Source organism: Pyxicephalus adspersus, chromosome 5 (assembly GCF_032062135.1).
Source record: "Pyxicephalus adspersus chromosome 5, UCB_Pads_2.0, whole genome shotgun sequence".
In the NCBI taxonomy this organism is placed as follows: domain Eukaryota; kingdom Metazoa; phylum Chordata; class Amphibia; order Anura; family Pyxicephalidae; genus Pyxicephalus; species Pyxicephalus adspersus.
In genome coordinates this window covers 101,472,368-101,493,557 of record NC_092862.1, presented here as the reverse complement: position 1 = coordinate 101,493,557, position 21,190 = coordinate 101,472,368, and the positions used below count along the sequence as shown (strand labels likewise).

At 35.5% G+C, this 21,190-nt stretch overlaps 1 protein-coding gene across 8 annotated transcripts in view; it reads right to left on the bottom strand.

Annotated features, from left to right (window-relative positions):
- Nucleotides 1-1,684: 1,684 nt before the first annotated feature.
- The window catches only part of TRAK1 (trafficking kinesin protein 1), a 78,072-nt gene continuing 58,566 nt past the window's right edge, over nt 1,685-21,190 (bottom strand). For 4 of the 8 annotated variants that reach the window (XM_072412283.1, XM_072412278.1, XM_072412281.1 and 1 more), the window contains 4 exons: nt 20,454-20,770; nt 14,933-15,262; nt 8,501-8,603; nt 1,685-3,762 (listed from right to left, as the gene is read on the bottom strand). In XM_072412283.1, the coding sequence (XP_072268384.1) occupies nt 2,970-3,762; nt 8,501-8,603; nt 14,933-15,262; nt 20,454-20,770 (1,543 nt within the window). In that variant the 3' untranslated portion in view covers nt 1,685-2,969. Of the gene's footprint in view, nt 3,763-6,204; nt 6,294-8,500; nt 8,604-14,932; nt 15,263-19,148; nt 20,771-21,190 lie in introns of those variants that run through there. The other 4 variants (XM_072412284.1, XM_072412280.1, XM_072412282.1 and 1 more) reach the window with 4 other exon arrangements.

Here is a 21,190-nt window from a genome sequence, read left to right as displayed (position 1 = left end):
GTCTAAAACGGGCTGGGAAGAAAACTGGTATAGAACATTTAGAACATGGGCTAGAGCTCAACCTATTCTGCATAAATTGGGGTATTCATACTAGTGCATATTTCACTCCTGGGTTCCTGAATCTGCATTTCAACATCTCTTAACTCATATTGGTGCTCAAATCTTTGTTTTCCAGGCAATATTTTTACCTTGATCACAGCAGGTAAAAGGACAGGATGTTGCAGTCCTTCAGACAAACATGGCTCAAAGAATTTCAGTTAAAAGCATTCTTTTCAGCGTTGAGCTTTTGGTTGGTTAATACAGACAACAAACCAGAATGTACCATAGACCAACAATGAGCAGAAAACAAACATCAAAGATTTTCACTACAAAATTAAACAGACAACCCAAATTATGGGTTGCTTTGTGTGTATTATACATAACAGAAATATGTTTTGCTAATTTAAAGTAAGAGAAGCACGAAACAAGCACGGTATATCAAGTGGTCCTCATATCTGTTCTTCCACTAGAAGATATGCTAATGGATGCCATGCACACATGCCAACTACACCAGAACAAAACATTAGAGGACAAATATTACTAGTGGATTTAAAAGCTTTTTTAACATTAATTAATAATATGAAAATATTTTGGGATGTTATTAGTTTGGAAAATGTGTACTTATAATCTATTTCACCTTTTAGCTCTGGTGCGATGTGTTAACACACATTATGTCACCTATTATGAGTGTTGTAATAAGGCATCCTATTTAAAATTCAGAATGGGTTACCAATGCACCAAAGCAAAAAAAAAAACTAAATTTATCAGTACTTTTTTGCAAACCTTGCAGTGCACTACAACACACAGTAGTATATTACATTAGGTAGTGGTGTATATGAATTGTGAGGGTGCATTTGTGTAATTTACTATGAATGGCACAACAAAGCACCAACCTGTATGCCATGCATAGTAGCACATACTGTAACTGCAATAGTGTAGCTCTAGACTTAAAAGTGCAGCTTTATTCAAAACTAATATATTTTGGCTAGGGTGGGTAGGTATTAATACTACAACTACCTATGTATCGAAGACAACTTTGTATGAAAGGTTCCAACTCCAGGTTTTAGTTCATCTGTGTCCCATTTGGAGATATCCTCCTATGTCCTGGTTTAGTAACTTTAATGTTAACAGGGCAGAAAGTGAGAAAAAATTTCACCAACAAAGCTATTTAAAACTAAGCTATTTCCCACTCTATCCATATTGAAACAAAGATTTTTTTGTAAAATTACACTTAGACCATTTTCCTGTGAAAGCAACCTATAGAAGAGTGTGGCATCATTTTTAGTTCGTTACAACGAAGACAAGATTACAGCAAAGCTGCTGCTATGGGTAATTTTACAGACCCATTTATCATAAAAGCAGCTCCTTATCATGAACTGAATTTTAAGGTTTCGTTGTCCATTAGTGGCCACTAGAGTTACATTCTGGCTGCAAGTAAATGTCCTAATAGCAACTAATGTATTCACAGTGCAGCCCATTCAGCTTAGCACACTTTTCAGAAAATGATTTTCTGACATACTGCTGATCACCCTAAAGTATAGGATCACTGGATATGTGCAAGGTGATATCAAATAAGTTTTGGGGCAATTTAAAATAAAAGTCAGGTAAAATGGTGTAAAACTAAATAATAAACAACAAATGGGGATACAGTGGACTAGAACTTTATTAAATGGCCTAGTGTGCATTTTCAAAATAATGATATGGGCCTATGATTAAGACCTTTTTTTCACTTAATAAAAAAGCTTTAAAATGCAAGTGACTTAAAAGAAAAGCAAAACAATTAGTGCTCTAAAGACAAAAAATGAAAGGTTTGAATATTACTATTTGTATATAATATTAAGCTTCTTTAACAAACATAAAAAAACTAGTTCCTTCATTAGCCAACAATAAATAGTTCAGTTTACAAGATTACATTTCAAGTATTTAAGTTGACAGCACAGTCTTGTGTTTATTTTTCTGTGACTTACCAATCCCTTTTGTTCCAAAATAGATCCTAGTGCACAGTGACAATAGGTAATATTGATAAACAGAATGTGCAGAACTTGTGTGAACTGATTGCAAAGAAGTTCACTGTGCCAAAAGGGAACCATATTATTGGCCATTACAACTGTCCACAATATGTATTGTATATCGCCGGTATTGTACACAATACCTATATAAGTGCCGACAGCCATTTTGTACACTGAAAATAATACTGGTGCCCTTAATTTATAAGGACTTGTCAGTAACTAGCGGATCAGTTCACAAAATGGCTCCCTTAACTGATTAAAGGTTTGATACCCTTTAAGTAAGTTCTTCTTTGCCAGTTTTTATTGAAATATTGAAAAACACTAATCACATTTTATTACTTCCGTGGGCATTTAGCTTCTGTAGTTGCAAATGCTAAATTTAAAAGAACTTCCAAAAAGGATATTGATTTATTGCATCATCTAACAGTAACAAAAGAATATTCTTAAAGTGCCCAAAGAATACATCACACCTCTTTGGGCTAGATTACCTTTAACATGAAATAAAAACCATGGTCAGTCCAAAACTTGATTTAATACTAAAACTATTTTTGCATTCTATCCCCAAGAGTCCTTTAAAGTCAGTGCGTACAGTACTCCACCTGCCCATTTTTTAATGTACAGTATTATAATGACCAATATCTACAATTTTACAGCAACATCAGTAAGTCTCTGTTTTCATTTGGGCAAAATTATTTAGTTGCAATATGCTTCTTATCTACAGATTTATACAAAGTACAGTATCCACTTCTCATCTAGGCACAATGATGATTTGTCAGTACGAGCTAAAGGTAATAAGAAGTGGCAATTCAAAAGGAAGTCTAGCCCCACAGATAACCATTGTATGCAGGGGGGTCACAATTTAAGCACAGCTAATGATAAGCTTTTGAGACCAGTAAATGGTTGCCGATGTTGGGCTGTTACTCATCGTAGGCTTGTTTGTTTTGGTAACTTTGCTCCCATTAGGATGCCTGGAGCCAGAGTTGATGGTGTCTTCATCTGCATACTAGATCCTACCATTGTTGGGAAGCTTCTATTCCTACGAATCCCAGTGTTCAGCTGAATGCCACCTATGGCACTTGTTACAGCAGGATAACTCAAAGGCAGGCCTTCGGGTATAAGGCCTCCAGGAACATATGCTTGTGTTGGTCCCTGTGCACCACATATAATAGACCCGTGGCTGTCACATACAGTAGATGCCTGTGATGGTCCTGAGACTTTGGCAATTCCAAACTTTTTCACTTTGTCCACTAGATTAAGGTTGGAAACAGAGACATCTGTTTGACATTCGCTACTTCTTATGTTCTTTTTCTCCCTCACCTCCTTCAGGATTGAGCTGGCCGGCTTAGAAGCCAGGAAATTATCATAAGGTGGGCTGGTGCATTTGAAGTCTACAGAAGGGGGAGAAGAGCTTGGTGTCTGCATAGGCGAGTTTGGAGGCGTGGAAGGTATAACAGCCATTTTTGGAAGCGATTGGTTCATAAAAGAAACTTTTCCAGCCCTATCCCAACTTTGGGGGTTGTAGACAGCTGCTGAAATGCCTTGTTCTTTTAGTAGTCTCACTAGGCCTAGAGATGTGCTCATAGTGGTTGTTGATTCTCTCAGATTAGTAAAAGACTCAGCCAAGCTCAAACGTCGAGGTGTGCAAGGGGTGCTTGATGGCGTTGATTTTAGATTGCAGAAAATGCCAGAAGCTGGAGTGGGCGTTGCGTTAAGGCTGCAGAACATAATAAAAAAAAAAATCACTGTTATAATAGAAATTAGAACAAATACGAAATATTCTATATTAAATTGATAAGAATTTACAAAACGTTATATATGTTCCAGAAATTGACTGCAAGGATGCATGTGTATAGTAAGAGTTATATGGCTAATTTATTGTATTCCAAAACATCTAAACTTGCTATGTTTACGCAATAAGATAAAATAAAAACATAAAAATTAAAAATAAAAAACAGGAAAATTCACTGAAAAAAAAAAGATTTTTTTCTTCAGAACTGATTTAAGTAGCAAATAAGGGCAAATGAAGGAAATTTAGGAAAACCAAGTTTACAAGACACATCATGCTACAAATGTCAAATTAATTTTTTTAAAGTATATCCAAACCCTAAAAAAAACCTTTTATTTATATTGCAGATTGCCAGTGCTTAAATAATGCCTTGTTTCAGAATGTTTACCATTATTGTAAGCTGATAATACTGTGAATAGTAACTTCCTATCCTAGGATAGCTATGTTTACTTCCCCAATATATCTACAAATTCAACCATGGTTGTCATCCACTGTGAACTTTAACTTTAACCTTCTCCATCACATAGAATGAGGGGGGCTTGTAGATTTCCCAAAAGAAAGATAATTGTCCGTGTCAAAAATAGACAAGGTCACTGATTTTGTAGCAAGATCAACAGATATTTTCTAAAAACACTAAAAATGTTCTAAATTTGAAAAAAAGAACTAAAACAGCCTCCTGGTAAGCTACATTACATTATTGTTTATAGATATTCTTCCACAAATAGAAGTAGTACTTAATTTATATCTTCTACACCCATATGTGAGAAGAAAGGACAAAAAAAAAAAAAAAAAAAGCCAAAAGTTTGTCTTGCTTTATCAGGGCCACTAAAAACTAAACGATTTGTTTATCCTTTACCAGCAGAAAAATTATAATTTCCAGTGGTCAGCATTAGGATAATATATTTAAACGTAAAGAATATCTATACCCAAATATTTATACTTAATAGATTGGAGAATGGTCATATTTTACTGCGGTTGGTAGCTCAGTCAGGGAACTGTATTTTATTTCTTGTTTGGTAAAATGTTGTGCTAAGACAGGAATTGGGAGTAAGTCTGTCCAACAGAAACACAGAGGGAGGAGGAAAGAGTTTTTCTTGTGTTAAACAGGTGAATGCTGCAACCTCTTTTTATTGTTGTCCTTTCCCTGTTGCAGATTGTCCTGTCTGGTAAAAGATTGGCACAATACCTTTCCCCATTCTATCCAAACCTAAAAAAAAGGTTTTGGCTATAGATACATGTTTAACAGTAACTTCTCTTTATTCTTTTGGTGTCAATAAATAACTTTTTATATTTATTTACCTAAAATTGCATTATTTGCATGGCAATGTTGAAAATATGTGCAACCACACTGAAAACTTCCAAACTGCCAAATCTGTTTTGGTGTTGGCCAGCTTAAGTTTGTGCAATTTGACTTTCACCTTTGACTTTTAAAACTGCCTATTTGTCTTCATGTCTACACAAATCTTTCGTCTTATTAGCTCAGGTAACTGCTTTCACCTTTACCATATATATGTTACATTTTCTTACCATTTTAACAAGTATTTAAAAAGTATGTATTCTAAAAGGCATTTTAGAAAATATGAGCCATAGTAACATTTATAACTAACAAATTACCTGTCAGTATTAAATGGAAAAAGGAAGGTTTAAATATCCATATAGGGTTTTTTATGGTAAATCTGGAACTAAAACCAGTGAAAAATGTCAACATTTTGGTGTTTTACTTCAAACTGGCATTATTCATTGTTGGAACTGGTATAGGATAGTATGGATAGTATAGGATAGCAATTTTCTGATTCCAGTTGTCTAATGGCCACATATTCTTGGGGATTACAAGTAGGTATCTACTCTGAGGCAAAATGAAGGTTGATTACATAGGTGAAACAGTTCCCTCATACTCTGCATTAGCTCTGGATGGTCCCAATTTATGAACCTAATTTTTTTGTTCACATCCTAATTACTTATATACAGTATATTTTTAAAATTTCACAGTGAACAAGCCTTGCACATGCAACAGTCAAAAACATGGGTTAACCTCATTTTCCAATCCCAATCTCAAAATGTTCAGGTTATGACAAAGAAAAATGACACAAACTAGATAAATTAAAATATATTTACATTTTATGTTCATATGGTAAAATGCTAACACAATTTTCTTTAAAAATACATGCTGGTAGTAATCGTTCAGTAGTTTAGTTGATGTAAATCAGTCTAGCAAGCCAACATGCCATTTATCCTATGAGAGGAAACATCTGGATTCTTAGTTGTGTTAAGACGATGTCAATTTCTATGTTATCTTGTATCGCACACACACTGGCATCTGATCTTCTGCATTTCAACAAGCAACGGACTTGACTAAGCGGTACTGCTCACCCCCTGTAATGCTCAGTCACAGAGTTTGCCCTATAGCTTCTCTTAGATAAACCTGGTATAAAGTGCTTTCTTCCTCTCCATCAAATGACCTGTAAAGAATCACTTCTGGTTAGGCAGCTGCTAAGTGACAAAACAAAGGTTGTCTAAATCCACCTTTTCTTATTATTTATCTTATTCTTATAATTCCCTGTGTGCGACTTCTGTAATACAAACACTAACTCAGTGTATTGTGTTCAAAGTCTCCTGTAGATTTGAAAACCAGAGCACATTCAAGTGTATGTAAAACCAAAACTTTTAGTTTCTTTTAAAAAACAAAACCCACCCACTGAGTTAGGCCTAGAGGCACTTGAAGAAGAAAAAAAAACATGCAGAGGTGCAGAATGTAACCTATTTAATATGTGTTTTACTTTTCTTCTGGGTGGAGCAGGGAATAATTAAGGTTCCCTTAACACCTAACTGCATTGCATAGAAGTTAATTTATAAAGAATTATAAAGTTTATCATGCTATGCCTGCAGCACAGGTGTGATGTGGTGGTGTACCTATCACAATAAATGGCACTGCAACGCAAAACATTCCAGCAACAATCTGGTGTGAACTAGCCCTAAGGCCCATGTTATACCTTTTTTATATTTGTGTCGAGTGTGGGAAAATTTGCTTAAACAAAACATTAAAAATAGCTGAGCGAGAAGGTTGCTTACTGCACAAGAGACATGCAATATAACAATTTACCTGCCTGTTTGCAAACTTTTGTATATTCTGCAATGGTAGTGTATAATCCCAGTATAACTGGCTGCTGGGATTAAAGTTACTTCTGTATGCAGGAGCAGGAATTACACCAATTTCGGCTTGGTGGACGGGATGAAGATGTCAGCGAAGGAGTTAGGAGAGGTGAGTTTAGTTATATAATTGTGAACAAGAAATAAAGTTTATTTTCAAGCAGAAAAGTCATAGGCTGTTTTTTCTACAATAAAGAACCTCCCACCTCACATTTATTTATTTATTAACCTTATTTCCCTTCAAAGCGTACCTAAACTCAGAATTTTCATTTTACATACAAGTAGAGAGTAGAGAACCCTTTTATGTAAGGAAAAAAAATTTTTTTCTTTTTTTAGTTACAATACCCTTTCTTTTTTTTAAAAAAAAGGGGGGTGCAGCACCGCCCCCTAATTCTCGGACGCCTAGGCGGTCGAGGATGAAAATGAGTGCAAAGCTTCCCGGGATACCTACGTCAGACATACCGGGAGGTTCTTGGGCGCTCCTTCCGTGCATGCCTGAGCATGCGCAGAAGGAGCCTTTTTGCTCAAAGAGAAAAACTTGCCGATATCACGCATGCACAGTGAGATTGGCAAATTTTTTTTTCATCTTATGTCACCCGTTCTAGCGCCTGCGTCCGGTGACATAGGATGAAGAACCTGGAAGAAAACATGAAGATGGCGGCGTCCAGAGCGCTGGTCCTGGGACGGATGCCGGACACCCCCGGAGTGATCGGACTGCCCTGCGGGGTTGAAGGGAAGTGTGTTTTGTTTTTTCTTTTGAGTTTTGAGTATAGTTCCTCTTTAACTTCCAGACTAAAGGACACAACAGAAAGTAACACAATGGGTCTGATTTTTAAAAGTTCTCTCCCAAGCCTGAAGATAGATTATCAAAAGAGAACCTAGTTGATCCAGCAAACCTGGAAGGGATTAAAAACATTTAAAAACTAAGAGCAAGAAATCCATTCCAGGTTTGACGGATAACCTAGGTTCTCCCATGATAGTCTATTCTTCTTTAGTCTTGGAGAACTATATTAAATCAGGCCAGATATCTCTTTGAAGAGAGGGAAATGAATTCTTAGAGTGGGACACGAGAACAAGTCTCCCCCACCAGATGATTCCTCTCACTCTCTGCTCCCATAACATCCCAAACATTTTGAAAGTCTCCTCACTTTCTGTACTGGAGACAATAGTCATCAGGACAAATAGGGGCATAAGATTTCCAGTGAGAGAACAGACAGTATTTTAAACCTGAAACCTTTTTTGAAAATAAGTGTTCAACCCAGAACTTTTTTTAGGCCAGGTGGGAATAAACTGTTACTCTTTAGTAACCACCCAGAAACAGCCGGGTTGTTACTGAAAATTGTTGCCAGGTTGTTACTAAAAGGGACTGGGGAGAACACTAAAATATTTCTAGTTTTACATACACTTTAGGTCCTCCGCATTGCCCGTACTGAACATCAGTTTCTTATGTCACAGGGATAAACTTATAACAAGTTATAGTAGCAAAATAAAGAGAGACCTTATGGAAATGACAACCAACCTTGGAGTGACACGGGTGAGTTCATCAGAGGGGTGCATGATCCGACAAGTGGTAAAGGTGAATGTAGAGTTGGTCTGCGATAAGCATTTCCCAGGATGGTGCACTAAATACAAGACAATAAGACCTATTAAACAATTCACCTAGTAAACAATTTCAAAGCCAAGTCTTCACAAAAACCATGTACAGCAAGCAGTAGCAATTTCAAAAATAGCTTAGTCAAATGGACAGCAACCACCAAATTATTTATTGCAAAATATATCATTCTTTGGTCACAGGATGTCCAAAATCAGCTGCATCATACAAGCTTTTAATGGAGATAGAATGTCAGAGCTCAGTTATACAACTAGTGAGGACAGAATTTTATTATGGATACCCAAATTTTGATTAGATAGACCAAAATAAATTAGCAACCCTAAATCAGAACCCTGTGCTTCGCTGAATCAAAAGTATCAAAAACTAGACTCAAACAGTGTAAGTGGACAATGGGAAAAATAGATTTCAGGTATTTTACAGGTATAGAATTCTAGGTTTGCAATGTGCCGCATGTACTGTTTGTGCAGCAATTATGTACTAGAAAAAGAAAATGTATTGGTTTAATAAAGGAAAGTAAGCAACACATTGCATTAATATTTTAAGTGGCTTAAAATATTGGCTATTTAATGTACAGCGCTGCGTAATATGTTGGCGCTATATGAATCCTGTTTATTATTATTAATATTATTATTATTATTATTATTAAAGCAACTCCACTGTACACAAAGACAAAGTTAAAGCCCAACATTTTACCAGGCCATATTGACAAAATGGGTTATAATGTTCCAAAACAGAACACAAGTTTCTTTGGAAGGCCATCAAGGCAAGTTGGTATGCTTTGCAGTATACATAGATATTTTATATCTTGAACAGTTTTGGAAAGAACTGAATATCTTTATTGAGACCTGACAAATATAGAAAGGTGAGGACAAAGTGTGATTAGTAAGGAAAAGAAATATAGATTAGCAAAATTCTTTCCTGAGCAATCTTACTTTAAAACGACTAACGAAAAACAAAATGGAAGATGCTATCATTTTTTTTTTTTTCAGGAAAGAAGTGTGCATGTAGAATATTACCAATCTCTTCATTTTGCAGACCATTAAAGGCACGTGAACATTCATTATATTGCTTCCAAATTTTATATATTATTGATAAGACATAAAGGCTGCTAAAATTAGAGTCAAGCAAAGATTTTGGCATAGTTATAAAAAGGTTGAAAGCTCCTTATAGAGCAGAGACTGAAAGATGACAGTAAAGTAAGCAGATAGCCTATGTAAATTTCATCAACAAACCTTTTCCAATGCCTTCAAGCTCTATGAAGGGGTCATCACATAACTGAAGGTTCACAAAGCATTTGTTGTTAAAAGCTTATGGTTAAACTACTAGCCCATGCCAGTTTACAAAAAGGGAAAAAAGTCAAATCTGTAGCAATAACATTCTACAACTTTAGTTCTTCTGTTTGTCTTAATTAGTTTAAATGCTACTCAAAATAAAAATAAACAATAAAAATAAACAATAAAAAATCTTGAGATATATACCTAATGGTAAAGTTTTAAAGCAGAACTCTTGACAAACGGCTAAATACACAAATGATTGTATATATATATATATATATATATTATATACATACACACACACACACATATATATATATATATACACACATACATACATACATACATACATACACACGGCTAAATGCTGGAAAAACAAATGTGCAGATTTATCTGGAAATTTTTGTTCAGCTACTCCTGTGAACTGCACCTGCGTTTAGGATGTAGCATTTTACCGCAGTGACCAATAGGAAATACGTAGGTCTAGTAGTAAGCAGTTCAGTGCCATGCCCTGTAAAATGCCCAAACACTTGTTAATTAGGAACCAGTGCAGTGGTTGGGATGGGCAAGCTCAATCTGTCTAAAAACAGATTTAAAAATGAAAATTTGCAGATATCTTTTCATGCCGACATTTCTCTGGCCTGGCAAGTTTACATAAATTATCACTACCGAATGTGAGTCTTGTTCCGCTTGTTCGGTTACTGGTATTATTTATAGTAGAACAGTGAGAACATCATTGGAATGCTTTGGAAAATAAATAAATTTGTTCTCCATCCCTCATCTCTCCAGATGTAAAAATGAATACATGTTTAAAGCACAGAGTAACAAAAATATTCTAAGAAATTATCATAGGTATCAATTACATATTATGCCAAAAAGATACAAAACAATAAGTAAAAAGTAAAAACAAAAAATGCAAACATGATTCAAGTCTTCCAAAAATCCCTTTAATAAGAGCAATAAGCTAAGGCCCATAAAATCTCATGGAAATTATTTAACAAATATGTACAAAAATAGTTTCCATTAGTGCAAAAATATCATATAGCAGTGCAGAACTGTCCATGCCGGACCAGATCCTATTTACATAAATATACAATATGTTTCTATAAAATTCAAGGAAACAATGGCAGGACTCCATACAGCATGAATATAGATTGATAAGTGCTGTAAATAATATGACAAACAATACATTTAAATCTGTACAATGATGTACAGGAATGCTAGACACACAAGTGCAGAGTACATTAGATTACTGACACCTTCAAGTGTAATAATGTGTTCTCCCTGATAATGAGAAAGGCACTTTAGTGTCAGGAGTTTTAGGAACAATTATGTAGTTATGACTGGACTGGACTTGAATAGGAATCTGGATTTTTATTCATAATTTTTAATTATGCGCTATGACCTATGAAATATGTATATGAACCCTTATTTAGCTTTACTCTGTAGGAGTCTACCACTATCTCAATCGTTGTACACGAGCTAGATAGCTGTCATCAAAGATGAATGATCTTGATCATCTTAGGCAAAAAAATAATGTGTGTACAGCTTTCCGACAATATTGTTTAGTGATCTGCTGCAGAGAATCACTAAAGGACCAAGCAGGTACAACCGCTTCTATGCAGGAAGACAGAGCAGGGTGCCTCCTACTTGTTCTCCCCTTGCCTTCTCCATAGAACTGAACAGCGCTGGCTGTACAATGCCCAGTTGTTGATGTGTCAGTGGAAATGATCAAGAATTAATATGTCCAATGGCACTGCCCAATGTACTGTCTATACGCAGTTTTAATTTTTATTGTGAGTCCTGACAGACTTTAATCTACTTTTGAAACGATGACAAGCTAAAGATACACAATTAGGACAGAAACTATTTATTAGAAATAAGATCCGGACTGAAAATCTTAACGCTTCTACCATTTGTAGTCAGAAACCCGAACATCTAATATAAACATTCTAAATACATTGGATAATTAGCTACTGTATTTCTAGTCTGATTGACTTTTTTTTTTAAATGACAAGTCATGTTTAGCAGCCAATAGGAGTAAAGCTAATAAAGGAACAAACATAAATCACTCATAAGTAATCATGTATAGTCCTAAGAATAAAAAGGCTTTGCATTTAATTTAAAAGTCCAACAAAGGTTGGTATCCCAAATTATGACCTTCAACTCCACCTTGTGGGCAAATTGGATACTACAACTTCTTAAAATGTTAGTAATATTCATGTGACCAATAAGTAATATTACAAATCAACTTACTGGTAGGCTAAATTCAGACTAGTGTTTTTTTTCTCAAGCAGTACTGCTTCAGATAGATGCTCCCTAATTTTTCTGCCTTAATTCGGATTTGTAAAATAATGAAATAAAAATTATAATGTGAAATATCCATTGGCTGTCACTGCTGAACTCCACAACAAATGCTAGCTCTCTTCATCTCTGACCCAGTATCTTGAATCAAAATGCAATTATAAATCTTTTGTTGTATGGATATGGTAACCCATCACAACAACCTATAGCCTATCAAAAAGATTATTTGCATTATGCCCAGTCTAATGGAGCTATACAGCATGCACAGCCCCATGTGTACAGTCATGTTACTGACCATTGGATCTTTAGATACCATCTGGAAAGCAACAACAATTTTCATTGGACTTCATACTCTAACATACAAAACCCAAATTCTTCTGTGGGAGCATTTTACATAAACATGTCAATATTACCATTGTGAAATGCTGTTACTGTTCTGCAAATAAAAAAAATAATTATATATTTATCATATCCACAATATAAATCCTCTCTTCCAATCATGAACAGAAGACAGGAAAAAAAACTGTTTACTTGAAAACCTCCACAAGATGGCAGTATTACTATTTAGATGGCAGGACCCGCATTACCATACAAAGATAATTGTAACATTACTTATTCTAATCCAGCATGAAACTGCAAAAACTTTTGTTTATTAAATTCTACTATAAAATAGACTGTTGTGGCTCTAAAACAGTGGTCGCCAACCTTTTTGGTCCCGCAGACCACTAACAATTTCCGGCTCATGAGCCGGGTGTCCCTCAAAGAGGGAGAGACCTCTCCCATTGTGATGTTATGATGGCTACGGATTTGTACAGGGGACGTGGTCTGCGTATCTGGCGGGTGCGCCCCCCAGCGGGGTGCTTCTCCTGACTCTGCTCGGTGGTGCACTGGCCAGAGCTGCGGACCACCAAAATGTTCTCGCTGACCACCGGCTGGCGACCGCTGCTGTAAAACTGTGTAATTTCTAAAGATGCCTGGAATGATACCGAAATGGGAGTTAGCACTAATGGGTTTTTTCTTTTAAGCAGAACTACAGTAAAACATGTATAAAGATGTATAAAAAACCTGAACTTCCTATTTCATAGTATATTGATGCTGCAGCAGCTAATATGCATTATTAGATTTTTTTTATTGTTCAGAGGGAGCTGTACATGTGAGATTCTGTTCGTAGATGTTAAAATGGCATGACAAATCTTTTTTTAATGAAGAGAAATTCTGATTAATTCTGGTTTATTGTACAGGCCATCAATTTTGATCTTGCCTTTAATACCCTATTGCCCTAAAAAAGCATGCTGCAGGTAAAATCTGAAATTAACAAATTTGTTTTGTGTCAATTAAGTAGTGAAACAAGGATAAGGATTGACCGCTAATATTCTATGCTCCCAAATTCACTTTAGAGAACTGTACAAATATATTATCTATGTGATGTCCTAATATTAGCATCTGTCCGTTAGATTTTAAAGGATTTCTAGTAATGCCGGCCACAGACAGAGATAATACATGCACATATGATTTGACTAGGTCATAATATCTTGTGACCTTAAACAAGAACATTCAGGTCATCCGTAGCACCCTATTTATAAAACAGTCCACACAACATTCAAGACTTGTGGGACTGTGCATGGCTGTAACGGAGGTGAAGGAGCAGGCAACAGTAAGTGCTATATTCACTTCATAAGCATCTAATAGCTCTATATAATATGGAAGAACTGTCAATCCCTGCATCACTTTAAATAGGGCAAACAGCTTGTCCTATTGCTTTTGCTTCTGAGATCAGTGTTCAACCCAGAAAATATTTTAGACTGGGTGGAAAGAAATGTAGGTGTGTGGTGGCCACATATTGTAACCCAACTCATCAGTAACAACCCAAAAACAGCCGGGTGGATACTGAAAATTGCTGGGTGGTGCACCCAGCTAAAACGTGTAAGGCCATGGGAGACTGAATCTGCTTATAAACAAGAGACATCTTGTAAGACAAATCTGTAAGCCCCAAAGCAGTTGTAAAAAAAAATAACATAATTTCTTCCCAAATGAAAGTAATACAAGCCAGGGAGCAAGTATTTTAAGGCGGAGATCAGCAATGGCAGCAACTTATCTATAATGGCTTCCTTTACTTGCTTGTGGTTAAACTACAAAAGGAGATTATATTCTTTTGAATAAACAGCAAATGAAGGTATTAGCAACACACTGAAACCAATATGTTGCAAACAAGGTCACTGCAAATAATTTGGTAATTATAACATTGGAAATCATCATTTACATTTTAAGTGGATACCACTCAATTGAATTACTTCTATCCTGTGAGAAATCTGGTGGTAAGAATAACCTGCTATAGTTTGCATCATTATGAGGGTAGACTTTACGACAAGCCAAAATGCAGTGAAGAACTATTGTAAACTAAGTTTACAGCACCCTGATGTTTCTGACAAAAGTAAATATTAAAAGATACATTATTTTCATTTAAAAGCCTGTTCAGTCAACAAAGGTTTTTGAAAAACATGGCACATAATTTGTGAAGATTTGCTAGCCTCATTCTTTTAGCAGCCTTTATACAAAAAATATGTAGTTCTTGCAAAATGTATAAATAAATACAACCAAAGGGATCTGCCTAATAAGAGATTAATGGTTTAGTACTAAGGAGATCACTTTTTGAAAGTATTAATATACGTGCGGATGTGTTGTGATGTAGAGGTGAAAATGGCCCAATATGTAATATCCTGTAAAGATGTCCATTTTACAGGACGTAAGGAGGATCCCTCACCAGACCCCTCATCATCGTCTGTCGCGGGCTCTTGCAAGTCCTCGGGGGCAGCATGAGAATGGCTTGGACAATTCTTGCTGTCAGACACAGTCACTTGTGCTTGAGACCTCTCACCTGAGGTCTCTGAGTGATGGACGGGAGTCGAGGTAGTTAAGCTCTTGTAAGGAATGTCACCTGTCTCATCTTCTTCATAGTCTGTGAAGCAGTACACTTCCTCCTGGTCCAGATCTAAGGTCCGGAAGCCTTTGGTAACCACGCCAGGTCTAGGATCCAGGATTCCTCCAAGATGTGGTTGTGCCAACTGCTGCCAATGATGTAAAGTTGCTGATCCTGGGAAGACATAAAAAATGGAATTCAGTTACAGCTATATTTCATGGTAATTTACCTTCCAACATAAAAAAACAAGACCAATCTTTCTGTAAGCCTTGCCCCAAATATACAAAATCACGCTCATGTTTATAACGGTTTAACTCTAAAACGAGGCCAGCTTAAGAGAGGGTTTACCAAATGCGGACAATTAATAAGTATGAGATTATTATATATGCAAGCTGTTGCCTACATATATATATATATATATATATATATATATATATATATATATATATATATATATACATACACACACACACACACATACATACATACATACATACATATCCATACCTATATACCCTTATTGAAAGCTTTACCCTTACCTCCTGTTCTAGTGACAAATATAACATTTTAGATCTTCCTATTCCTATCTTTAATGTTTAAGGAGAGAGGGAGGTGCACCTCCCTCAGGACACAGAGAGTAATAAAAATCCTGTTTGTCATCTTTATTTAGATATGAATTACAATGTATATGTGCATTCTTTGAGAATGTTATCACTGAATATGTTTCTATGCATGGACACAAAAAAACTCTGAAACATTTTCAGTAGGACCTCTTCACATAAATGTGTTGAGTTGCAGTGCATGGTAAAAAAGTCCTGTTGGCTGCAAATGTTCATGGCAGATGGCAGACTAACCAAAGTGTCCTGTCCAATGATGAGATGGCTGTGGTCTCCCCCATTGCTTAGTAACTGCCATTGACAAGGTCGCTTGGTTGTCTTTAACGTTTGGCGTCTTTAGTTATCCTAACTGGTGGGATGATATAACTCCTGTGCAGATCACCAAGACTTTAAAGGCATTCCGGAAATGTATACCAACAAACCCATTCTCAGCTTACTGGACATTTAGAGAAATTATTTCTGGAAGATACTTTTATAGCAAAGGAGACCTACTGAGCCTCTCCTACATTAAAATACTTTTTTTAAGACTATAATTACCCTTTAACACACCTAATTCTCCACTTCAAGTTCAATAAAGCAGAAAATGCTGTTGTACTTTTCCAAAAGTTATTGAGTGATACATCTTTTATACCAATCCTTTCATTTCAATACCTATAAAGGGTAAGAATACCCCCCATTAAGATTCCCTATATAGAGTATCATTAAAGATTGATTTTCTATTTTAAACAATATTTCCAAATACGATGGTAGTGGACAGAAGTATAGCAACACAATGTAATGACAAGAAAGATATGTCAGTGGAATAGTGTTATGTGACAATTTAAAATAAACATCAAATATTTATGTTTACTAAAAAAAAAAAATACCAGCAAAAAAAAAAAAAATTTGGGGGTATTGCAAGTTGAGAGCCTTTACTCCTTTGGTAAATCTACGACAGTGAGTGCAATGCTTTTTTTGGCCTGTTGGTTAGCAGACTTGGATTGTGAGAAGGGTGGGTAAAAAACAACTATTGTAAAGCAAGAAAAGCAAATGTAATAGGCAAGTATGCCGGTTCTATTACAACTTATATCACATTTTGATAATATCACTTACATCAACCTAATCTTTTTTTTTTTTTTTTTTTTTTTTTACTGAAAACGGTTTAGGTTGAAAAGACTTTACAATTCCCTTTCATTGTACATTATTCTCCAGGATTCTAAACTTTATGCATTTCTTACCAACTGCACCTAGTTGCTAAACTTTATATAGCTTTGAAACATTGCTACTCATGTCTGGGTGTTTTCTAAGAGAATTTCGTCATTACTTGGAGCACCCTATCAAATAATAAACAGTTCTGCTATGTCAACAAATGACTCATTTCCCTACAACTAGATTATTGCACAATGGTGTTTCAGCAACAAGTAAAACCTATAAATACCAGAGTTTTTTCAATGCGCACAGTCTTTAGTAACAGGGAAAACACCAGGAACATTCCACCAAAAGCACACAAAAGAATGGAATAAAAAGTGGGCAATGTCTTTTCCCTTTTAGGACGTCTTTATGGGTCTTCAAAAACATTTACACACCAAAATATGTTCACTGTTCTTTCACAACACAACATTTTAATATGGTATGGTGTATTGAAAGATCAGGTACATTGTTCAATGCATGGATATACATTTGGGGGGCCATAAACAATGAATGGGTGAACACTCCAAAGCATATACATGTGTTGGTGTGAATCTCATTTGATGCACAATGCTTTTTAAAGACCAAATATATCAAATGTTGTACTTAAAGAATTTATTGATTGTGACTGAGACACGTTCTTATATGAACATGATGAGGTCTCAACCTCCCACTGCATCCTGGAAACAACAGCAAAACTTCACAGCTGTTTAACGGAATGCTGACAGAGTTACTACATTCAAAACAAACAGTAGATCCGCTGTTTTTTTCCATGCTAAGCACCAAGTGCATCTCAAGCCCACAGTAAGGATGAGTAGCGAATTTTCAACATTTTGCAAAAATGTGACGTTTTCTTAGGCAAAACTTTACCAAAATGTAACTAGTCATCCCCTACTTTCAACAGATTAAGAAAAACTTTTGTTTGGGAATTTCTCCAACAGAAACCACAAAATAGCAGCTTCCGGTACTTTATCAAAAGAAGGTCAAATTAAGGTCAAAGGTCATGATCTCAGACATGTCTTACACTGATATCTAATGTAAGCTCAGTGTATTCAAAAGTAAGTTGAGTTTGTTTCATTGCAAAAATAGTAGAAAAGGAAGAAAGAAACTGGGTTTTGTTGGCAATTAAGAAGTGTATTTGGTTAATTATATTCAAATTCATATAAAACACAATTCATAATTAAATCATTGAGTGAAACAGATAAGTGATATGGTCTTTTCCCACTCACAATACAGTGGGGTGTAGGACCAAGTCTAGACATAAATATCCTTGATAAATATTGGTAAGAATAATGAGCGGTAAGGAAATAGCAACATCTCGTATCACAACACGTTTCGCCAATTGGCTTCCTCGAGGGGTCTACGAGATGCATTAGTTGATGTCAGTTGGTTGAAGGGATAACTCACACAGGGATTAGTCAGGTCAAGGGGTATTAAAAATAACTCAAGTTCAAATTCTGATGGGAGAAAAAGCGATTAAGTTCAGCATTAGGAATAGCAATCAGGGTCGCTTACTCCTGGAATTATGAGCTATTTTTTCTATGAATTTGAATATAATTCACCAAAATACACTTCTTAATTGCCAAAAAAAACGGTTTCTTTCTTCCTTTTCTTCTTCACATATGGTATGCACCTAGTATACATGGAGTTGGCAAGCCATAACTTATAGAATAAAGTGGCAGGGATTTTATTATAGGGATTATTGGATCTATATACACTAGCTTTAGCAGCACAGGAATAAAGAGGACGCTCAGACATGCAATGACCTAAAACTTTGCTGCAAATCCTTACAATGTATACATACCATTGTTTACAGCACTTAGAACACACCCTGAACATTGTTTGTCTTTGACCTGGTAGATTGGTCAAGATGAAAGCAGTAAAGAAGAAAAAATATAATGAAAAGGGGAAATGCAGAAACAAAAGAAAAATCTGAAAAGAAAGATACAGATTATTATAGTATAAATCATCTGTAATAGGTTACAATGTAAAGGGGCATACATTAAAACTTTTACTGAAGGCAGCGCTTCTTTTTATTTCTTTAAGCAGTCGATTTGAACATATTTCTCAGGGTGGACATTTAGTTAGGAGCTTTCCAACGGCCTGCTTTTCTGCAGTGCTTTCAATACTTTTTAGAGTAATTTTATTACATAGAGAAGGTCTGCCAAAAAAAAGGACAACAGCCCTGATGATCTATATGCCTCTATTACATTGTAGTTAAGAAAACTGACAAAATTAAATATAAAGCATGCAAAAGGGAAAAGAGGAAAACAAAATATAGATGGAAGAAATGTAACAGATTTTATTGAAAGATCAGAAGAGATACAAGAGCAAGAGATACAAGAGCAAAGAACATTACATGATGTCCAATAAGGCCAGTGGGTAAACACATAAAGCAGGATGTAAATACCAAAGCATAACTTACAGAAAGCTAAAGCTTTTTTTTTTTTTTAAACAACTAGGCTTTTGCGGCTTTATAGATGTTTAAAAAAGTGAAAAAATGATCTGATGACATCTTTAAATGTAGCTTAAAATAAAACTGAAGAGTCTTAACCTCCTTATCATGTTTGATATCATATATTCTCAACAGTCAGATTGTCATTGAGGTACAAAATTCAAAGTGCTTTCTAGTCAGTGCACATTGTCTGCCAAGTTGCTTGTAAGGTAATTATGATACAACATAAATGACGTTAATACAGTATTTAAGTTTTAAATAACCAAAGTGCAAATATATAACCTATCTGGCATTATTAATAAATACTTAATTAACTGTATATTTGCAAGGTACTTTTCTAGACTGATTAATTTAATAAAAGTGCTTTTACCTTCTTAAATTAATATTTAACAAAAGGCACCTCCTACCATTTCTGAAAATTTCAAGAAAATTCTATTGCTTTAAAAACAATAAAATGTACTTATACAGGATACAACTTTTGATTTGGATTTACAGATATATTAAAAGTTATTAGTGAAATAAAAATGTAACTAAAGTAACAGTATTACTAGATAATAGGGATCCACACAGCTACAGTAAGTTTTGTCTATCTGTTTATATGTCTCTCTTACTTGACAGTAAATTTTTCCAGGGACACAAACAGACAATTTATTTTCAGGAAAGTAATTAAGGGTTTAAACTGCTGTCAGTTTTTTTCTAGGTCCCTGTTATGAAGAATTTCCCTCAATCTCTTGATGATTTCAAGTGGTAACGTGGCAAAAAAAAAGTGCTCCCAACCAATAAAATCCTGACAACAGTTCTATTTTTTTACCACTCTGTTTTCCTACGTATGACATAACAATGTGTATCATAGATGTGCCAAGTAGAGTAACCTAAATCAAACATAACATTTCATTAATTAGTTCATTCATTAATCAGTATATATATATAAAGCTCCCAGGAGAAAGAAAGATTGGAAAATCTGCTATATAGCAAGAACTCTAAAAGACCTCAAACCAACATCGTGGACTGCTATCTCTAAAATAGAAAGAGTGTGAGTTATGTAAGGTGCCTGCTTTTTGGTGATGTATAAGAGACCACAAGGAGTCACTAAGCAAAACAGAGAAGGGCCGAGGCCCCTTGTCACCTTCTAGGGGCTTCACGATCTGCAGTTTCTCTGGCAGGTAAGAGCGGCTGCTGAAGGACATTCCTGAGATGCCAGTAAATTCTGACAACCTGGAGGAGTGGGTGCCCAGGGACATGATGCTTTCTGTAGGTGTCACAGACCCGCTGCGGAGATCCTCCTTCTCGGCGAGACTACGCAGCTTCCGCTCCTGATCATCTTCAAAGAATTTGCGCTCTAGGAGGTAGTTCTCTCGTCGAAGGGACAACCGCCGCAAAGCTGTCTCTAGGTCATTAGAGCCTGGAGTGCCCGGCGTTCCAGGCTTCTTGTTTTTATCATCACTAAAGACCAGGGAAACAAGAACACAAAAAATGTATTTATCTTCTTTTTTTTTTTTTATAATCTCATTAGACATCTAAACAAAAGGAGCTTAAAGCAGGTCAAAAGAAGGTCAATAGGCAGTCAGGTGGTGCAGGTCAAATGCAACCGTTAATGAATTGTGATTAATCTTAGAATGTATCTTAAAATGTAAAGCAAACTGTTACACATCCACCAACACAAGTTCAAAAAATCTTTATTTTCAAAACAATAACATTGATTTTAAGTTGTTCAGTAAGATTTGAAAAATTGCAACCACATGAAAATAAAGATTCTTAATACAAAGATACCTATGTAATGCACTGTGAATTAAGCCTACACAGCATGTTACAGGAAAACAAATGTACAGCTTTGCTTATCACTGCATATGTGTATAACACAAC